At 50.2% G+C, this 7500-nt stretch overlaps 4 protein-coding genes across 4 annotated transcripts; all 4 read right to left on the bottom strand.

Annotated features, from left to right (window-relative positions):
* Positions 1-547: 547 nt before the first annotated feature.
* Positions 548-922, bottom strand: LOC311120918 (histone H2B; the record flags this gene model as incomplete). Its single annotated transcript, XM_084195474.1, has 1 exon — positions 548-922. The coding sequence occupies one exon, from the start codon at positions 920-922 to the stop codon at positions 548-550; it is 375 nt and encodes a 124-aa protein (XP_084051600.1).
* Positions 923-4513: 3591 nt separating this feature from the next.
* Positions 4514-4924, bottom strand: LOC311120913 (histone H3.2; the record flags this gene model as incomplete). The annotated part of the gene is made up of 1 exon (XM_084195470.1): positions 4514-4924. The coding sequence occupies one exon, from the start codon at positions 4922-4924 to the stop codon at positions 4514-4516; it is 411 nt and encodes a 136-aa protein (XP_084051596.1).
* A 478-nt stretch (positions 4925-5402) lies between these two features.
* Positions 5403-5789, bottom strand: LOC311120911 (histone H2A; the record flags this gene model as incomplete). The annotated part of the gene is made up of 1 exon (XM_084195468.1): positions 5403-5789. The coding sequence occupies one exon, from the start codon at positions 5787-5789 to the stop codon at positions 5403-5405; it is 387 nt and encodes a 128-aa protein (XP_084051594.1).
* Positions 5790-6608: 819 nt separating this feature from the next.
* LOC311120900 (histone H1-like) lies at positions 6609-7232 on the bottom strand (the record flags this gene model as incomplete). The annotated part of the gene is made up of 1 exon (XM_084195458.1): positions 6609-7232. The coding sequence occupies one exon, from the start codon at positions 7230-7232 to the stop codon at positions 6609-6611; it is 624 nt and encodes a 207-aa protein (XP_084051584.1).
* Between the last annotated feature and the right edge of the window lie 268 nt (positions 7233-7500).

The following is a 7500-nucleotide window of genomic DNA, read 5'->3' as shown; positions in this document are numbered from 1 at the left end:
TTTTATTCTTGCCATCATCATTCTCGTTCACATCATTAGGGTATAGTCCAATGATGGAGCATCCATTCACTCCATCCGTGTCCTACCGATTCAGGAAGTCAACTCAAAATGACTATCTGCTCATTAGACGATAAAAGGAATTTATTTCCAATCAAACCCAACAGACTGCCTTTTTGATTTATTTATTTACACCCTTTGTCAAATGGTGCCATTTTACATTGCCTTCACCTGGAATAGAGGCCGACAAACATGGGTTACTATTCAGCGCGCAAAGACACCAAAAAAGGCGCGCTAAACCCCTACGCTGGAACGGGCAGGGGAAATGATACAATGTAGCCGCTCTCCGAGCCGGCGCGCGCCGCCCATTAAACAATGATACAATGTAGCCGCTCTCCGAGGCGGCGCGCGCCGCCCATTAAACAATGATACAATGTAACGCAGCCTACCTACGCATTCATTCGGTGGCGATGGAATTGCTTTTTTTACTGACAGAGTGGGTGGCTCTTAAAAGAGCCTTTGGGTTAGTAGAGCAGTCCAAATGCGCTGTTTACTTGGAGCTGGTGTACTTGGTTACGGCCTTGGTGCCCTCGGACACGGCGTGTTTGGCAAGTTCACCGGGGAGCAGCAGGCGCACCGCGGTCTGGATCTCCCTGGAGGTGATGGTAGAACGCTTGTTGTAGTGGGCCAGGCGAGAGGACTCTCCGGCGATACGCTCGAAGATGTCGTTCACGAAGGAGTTCATGATTCCCATGGCCTTGGAGGAGATGCCGGTGTCGGGGTGGACCTGCTTCAGGACTTTGTACACGTAGATGGCGTAACTCTCCTTCCTGGACTTTCTGCGCTTCTTGCCGCCCTTCCCTGCGGTCTTGGTGACGGCTTTCTTGGAGCCCTTCTTGGGCGCTGACTTTGCTGGCTCGGGCATGATGATGTCTCGTTGCTTCTCAGAAACGAATGAGGGGGTGAAGGGCGCTTACCCGTCTTATGAAGAGGAAGCTAAGCAAAGTCAGCGGCCGTAGACACTCCCCTGCTTGCTTGCTCCCTCCCTCCCTCCCTCCCTCCCTCCCTCCCTCCCTCCCTCCCTCCCTCCTCTCTATAGCCTATGCTCTGTGACCGATGGGGAATTGTGTGTTTCAAAAGGGGGGCTTTAATAGGTGTCCAAATGGCACGATTGTTGTGCCAAATAATGCTGGTGATAGAATTGCCCACTTTGGCACCGTCAGACATAGGGCTCCCATTTTGGACTGTGTGTGTGTGTGTGCGCGCTGTCCCCCTCTTTTCGAGCCACGTCTACCGACTCGTGGTTGCTTTATGTTGTCCAAATTCCACTATTGCTTGACCCAAAATAATAACGTTCTTACACTTTGCCACTGTCAGATATAGGCCTCCCTCTGTGCGCTAAAAGTGGACGGGACATTAGAATCCTCTAATTAATACTCCCTGTCCACTCGAAGTGGCTCATACTTTCTTACTAAATTGCATACTAAACATTTTTTGTTATATATAACACTACATGGAATGGGCCCATTTTAAGCGGATGTGGGTGGCTCTTAAAAGAGCCTTTGGGTTCGAGTCGGGGTGTTGAGGTTCCGAAGAGAGTGGGTTTAACCGCCGAAACCGTACAGGGTGCGTCCCTGACGTTTCAGAGCGTAGACCACGTCCATGGCGGTAACGGTCTTCCTCTTGGCGTGCTCGGTGTAGGTGACTGCGTCACGGATCACGTTCTCCAGGAACACCTTCAGGACACCGCGGGTCTCCTCGTAGATCAGACCGGAAATACGCTTCACGCCGCCGCGGCGAGCCAGACGGCGGATAGCGGGTTTGGTGATTCCCTGGATGTTATCGCGGAGAACTTTGCGGTGACGCTTGGCGCCTCCTTTTCCGAGTCCCTTGCCGCCTTTGCCTCTTCCGGACATGGTGTGTTCGCTAGTTGAGTTCAAGTGAATGAATGATTTCAGCGCCGGTGCGCGGTGCGCTATTATCTGCGTTTGGTCGACCTGATTGAGGCCGGCGGCACAGAAAGCGCGCCTCTGTTATATGTTCGGAGGCGTTGCAAAGGGGAGGGCGCTCGTTCTAGGGGACTAGGGAGGAGCGATTTCAAAGATGACGTGAAAGCAACTAACGTGCGCGGGAAACATACTCAAATACTGATATAGGCTATGTGGAACACAAGGCCAAACTGTGACAACTGGGAGATCAGCTAGTACACTGTGTCCCTCTCCTCATATTGTTGTTGTTGTTGTTGTTGTTGTTGTTGCACCTGATTCTACTCATTGAGGACTTGGTAATTTAGGTGACAGGTTGTTCAATCAGCTGTGGCTGTCCAGGCCTACAAGAAAAATGGGTCCTGTTGGGGGTAGCCTACTCTACCGCTGGAGTTGGGAAACACTGAAATGGAAGGGGGACACGCAGTGAGCAAAACTCCTAACCACATAAAAACACAGACACTTGAGATCATTAAGAGCTATAAGGAGTCCATCAACTACCTGGTCAGTCAAGTCATATAGGGGGGGATTTCATGGCCACCTGCTGGAGCAGAAGTCATGTTTGCCAACACTGGCCTTAAAATCATTAGGAGCTATAAGGAGTCCATCAACTAACTGGTCAGTCAAGTCATATAGGGAGGGATGTCATGGCCACCTGCTGGAGCACAAGTAATGTTTGCCAACACTGGCCTTAAAATCATTAGGAGCTATAAGGAATAAATCAACTCATCATTCAAGTCATATAGGGAGGGATCTTAGCACCACCTGCTGGATCAGAAGTACCCTTCACCGTAGGCACAAGAGAGCCATCATCTCTCAACCGGTGCAATTTCCATAAGTATGTGGTAATAAAACAAACAACGACAGCTCCTCATATAGGCAGTGGTTTCACACATTTTTCTCCAAGATGTTCAAACGTTCATAGATGACCAGCAGGGTCAAATAATAAGCACAGTGGTTGTAGAGGTTGCAACAGGTCAGTCAGTACATCAGGAGTAAATGTCACTTGTTGTTAGTGTTGTAGTTCCTATTTCTACGGTGTTGCCTACCTGCAGCAATCATGATTTACCTGCAGTGTTGATTGCAATTACGTAATTTGTCAACTCATAATAACAGATGTTTTGCAAACCGTTGATGTTTAAATAAATGGATTCCCGGTGTCCGGATACCTTTTCTCTTAAGGGATGTGATTGAGTGAATCCAAAGTAAGTTGGTCTAAATACATAATAGGATGAATCATTCAGGTAAAATAACACAATGTCTATTTGAGTCGAATCAACGTAATATAATCCTTTTTACGTCTCTATCATCTTTACTCAATGTATTGGACCACATCAACTCAACTTACTCAAGCTTATCTACTCATAAAAACAAGCAAAAAGATCTACTCAACAATATGACGTGTGCTTTTGTTGACTGTAATAGCTTGAGTACATTCCACAAAGTCATTTTTTACAGTGTATCTAAAGACACGTTTGTTGTGGTGATGCACTTTTTCTTTGACGTTGAACTTGCATTGAACAGACAAATCCATTTCGTTACAACCCTTTTGTAGTATGACTTAGGAATATTTGTTGATGATCCTAATGTCTATGCGTGAATAGTGATTGGTTGTTGGTGAAATATTGCTGAGAACCCATCATTTCCTGGCCTTTTTTCACTATTGAGCTATTTTGAAACATTTGTTTTGCTATTGGATTCATAATGGTGACCTGGGACAAGTAATTAGTGAAACCAGAGTTCAGCAGTTGCCATTAAAGCGATCGAACCAAGTCATCCTAATAGGCTAGTATTAGCCTAAAGCAGGGTTTCCCAAACTCGGGCCACATTTTGGGAGTTTTTGCCCTAGCACTACACAGCTGATTCAAATAATCAACTCATCATCATCAAGCTGGGAGTATTAGAATCAGTTGTGGAGTGCTAGGGCAAAACGCAAAACGCGCACCCCTTGTGGACCCCAGGACCGCGTTTGGGAAACGCTGGCCTAAAGAGCAAATGCTGAAAGGGACTCACCATGAGGTGCAGTACCCACATTTAACCACAAGATGGACTCCGTGCTCCATTGTAAAGTTTGGGCCTCTGCATGAGTCTCTCAGCAGCACTGCAACATGGGACTTTCAAAGTAAGTTGGCATGCAATGTTTTTTCTGGACTGCATGCAAGGCTATTATTACACACAACTAATAGTGTCAATTATTCATCTGAACACAATTCTTGTTACTATTCGGCCTATATTATCACTCGTTTCTTTTTCCCCTCCTTTGTAAAGCATTTTACTGTGTTACTATATAGTTCAAAGGAAGTGGATGATGCCAGATGGTTGTGTATATACACACACACAAACATTGAAGCTAGACTTCAGGCAACTAAAAAGGTGCAATACGTAGCTTTTAGACGTGTTAGTGAACAACATACATGGTGGCTAATGTAGAGGTGCGTGTATACATGGAACAATTGTGCCTTTTTGATGGAAATATGGAGGTGGCTCTTAAAAGAGCCTTTGGGGGATATTCGAGTTCAGGTCATCCTCATTTATGCGCGCTCTCCGCGAATACGGCGGGCCAGCTGGATGTCCTTGGGCATGATGGTCACCCGCTTGGCGTGGATGGCGCACAGGTTGGTGTCCTCGAACAGGCCGACCAGGTAAGCCTCGCTAGCCTCCTGTAGGGCCATCACGGCGGAGCTCTGGAAGCGCAGGTCGGTCTTGAAGTCCTGGGCGATTTCTCGCACCAGGCGCTGGAAGGGCAGCTTGCGGATGAGTAGCTCAGTGGACTTCTGGTAACGACGGATCTCTCTCAGAGCCACGGTGCCGGGCCTGTAACGGTGAGGCTTCTTCACACCGCCGGTGGCCGGGGCACTCTTGCGAGCAGCCTTAGTGGCGAGCTGCTTCCTGGGGGCTTTGCCACCGGTGGATTTGCGAGCGGTTTGCTTGGTTCTGGCCATGGCGCTGCTCTGACAGTCGGGAGTATAGCCTCGAAATGCCTATGTGAAGTTTATAAAGCCGGCAGTGGCGCCTGCTGATTGGACACCATCTCCCCACCACCCCGATTGGCCCGTTTCGCAGGCCTCCTCCGTTGGCCATTGGACGGGAGGCCCGGCCTCTCCAAAACTCAAACTCCCGGTGCGCGCGCAATAGGACGCCGCCGGCCCTTTACGCGCAATAATAGTCGCCAAAGTCAAGAGTGACAGCTTATAGGCACGTATCATCTAATGCTAGCCTGCTATGGCAAATGAGGCCAAGTAGGTGTTGTTGTTCATGCAAGGCCTCATGTGGGCACAGAATGTCGAAATAGTTGTGTATACACCCACTCAATGTATTGCGGTCATAGAAAGGTACTTTGCGCTTTTGGAGAGCTAGGTGGTTGGCTCTTAAAAGAGCCTTTGGGGGTTGAGTAGTCAAGTTGAAGTCGCAGTAGCGAATTTACTTGGCTTTGACTGCCTTCTCGGTCTTCTTGGGGAGTAGGACTGCCTGGATGTTGGGCAGCACACCACCCTGAGCGATGGTCACACCGCCGAGCAGTTTGTTCAGCTCCTCGTCGTTACGGACGGCCAGTTGCAGGTGACGGGGGATGATACGAGTCTTCTTGTTGTCACGGGCAGCGTTGCCGGCCAACTCCAGGATCTCAGCAGTCAGGTACTCGAGTACGGCGGCCAGGTAGACTGGTGCGCCAGCGCCCACACGCTCGGCGTAGTTGCCTTTGCGCAGCAGCCTGTGCACACGGCCCACGGGGAACTGGAGGCCAGCACGGGATGAACGGGTCTTTGCCTTCGCCCTGGCCTTGCCTCCGGTTTTGCCTCTTCCGCTCATATTGGTAGCTTGAGAAAGTCACAGAAAGTCTGAATGAGCCGCTCGCCACTTCGAGAGCCGTACATATACCTCGCCACAAGAGGCAACGATTGGCCACCGGGCCGGTGTGGCCTTATCCAATTGGAGCGAGGGACAGACAGATGGACAGACAGACAGCCCTAAGCCGGTTCCCACCCACAGGCAGCGAGTGAGAGGCTACTTTGTTTCCCTCCGACTTTGTTACTTTGTGTCATTTCGCGTGAGCGCCAAAATGTCCGAAATGACATCCACACATTATTTCTCTCCAAATGGGAAACAAACAGCTGGTGAGGGTGCACTCTTGAGTTTGAAATCGAAGCCACTATAGTATTGTTATTGTTATTACATGGCACTTGTAACACATCACAGCAGCCTGCCTCTGAACGGGAATAGCCCAGTGGCTCATATATAAAAATGGCTGTTGAGGGTGCACTCGTGAGTTTCAATTCGAAGCCACTATAGTATTGTTATTGTTATTACATGGCACTTGTAACACATCACAGCAGCCTGCCTCTGAACGGGAATAGCCCAGTGGCTCATATATAAAAATGGCTGGTGAGGGTGCACTCGTGAGGTCGAATTTCTGAGCCATTTTGGCCCTCTATTATATGCCTCTCCCTTCGCACACACCCAGAGTGGGACAATGTTGTGTGCGTAAAAGTAGCCTAGTGTGCGTAATTTCTTTTCCACGACAGGTAGTACATGGAAATCAATGCGCTTTCTATGGAAAGAGGTGGGTGGCTCTTAAAAGAGCCTTTTGTGGTACAACATGTATCGAGTAGAACACTGTTTGTAATAGGTTTACTTCTTCTTGGGGGCTGCCTTCTTGGCCTTGGCTGCCTTGGGCTTGGCGGCTTTGGGCTTGGCTGCCTTTGTAGCCTTCTTGGGGCTCTTGGCTGCCTTCTTGGCCGCTGCGGCGGGCTTCTTCACCTTCTTGGGGCTCTTGGCGGCCTTTTTGGGTGTAGCGGGCTTCTTGGCCTTCTTGGGGGACTTCTTTGCGGCGACGGCCTTCTTGGCTGCTACCTTCTTGGGCTTCTTCGCCGCGGCGGGCTTCTTGGCGGCCACCTTCTTTACTTTGGGGACTGCGGCTTTCTTGGCGGGCTTCTTCGCCTCGACGGCTTTCTTGTTGAGCTTGAAGGAGCCGGATGCACCGGTGCCCTTGGTCTGGACCAGGGTACCCTTGGTGACGAGGCTCTTGACTGCGATCTTGACGCGGGAGTTGTTCTTCTCCACGTCGTAGCCGCCTGCCGCCAGCGTCTTCTTGAGTGCGGCCAGGGACACGCCGCTCCTCTCCTTGGAAGCGGTCACAGCCTTGACGATGAGCTCGCCTACGCTGGGTCCCGCTTTCTTGGCCTTGGCTGCTGCCTTCTTCTTGGGTGCCTTTGCCGGCGCGGCGGCGGCGGGTGCTGGTGCGACTTCTGCCATGTCTGTCTGTCGTTTGGTCCGGTACACACACACACACACGGTCTGCGAGGAGTAGTTTGCTGTAGACGCTGTTCTGCGCTATTGAAGCTCCACACCGAGCAGGGGGCTGGCCTTAAACGCGACATGAGAACCATGTAGACTCAAGCCAACCAGCTCGGCTTCTCTGGGCTGGCCAAATGCTCTTTCACTTGTGTTTTCTGTTCGCCTATATCGGCCCAAAAGTCACCGACGGAGCCGTGTTTTTGCTCCAAAAGCGAACGGCCCAGCG

The sequence above is a fragment of the Coregonus lavaretus genome (genome assembly GCF_964263955.1).
Source record: "Coregonus lavaretus genome assembly, contig: HAP1_SCAFFOLD_423, whole genome shotgun sequence".
In the NCBI taxonomy this organism is placed as follows: domain Eukaryota; kingdom Metazoa; phylum Chordata; class Actinopteri; order Salmoniformes; family Salmonidae; genus Coregonus; species Coregonus lavaretus.
The sequence above is the reverse complement of the archived record's forward strand: the minus strand, read 5'-3'. Positions and strand labels throughout refer to the sequence as shown.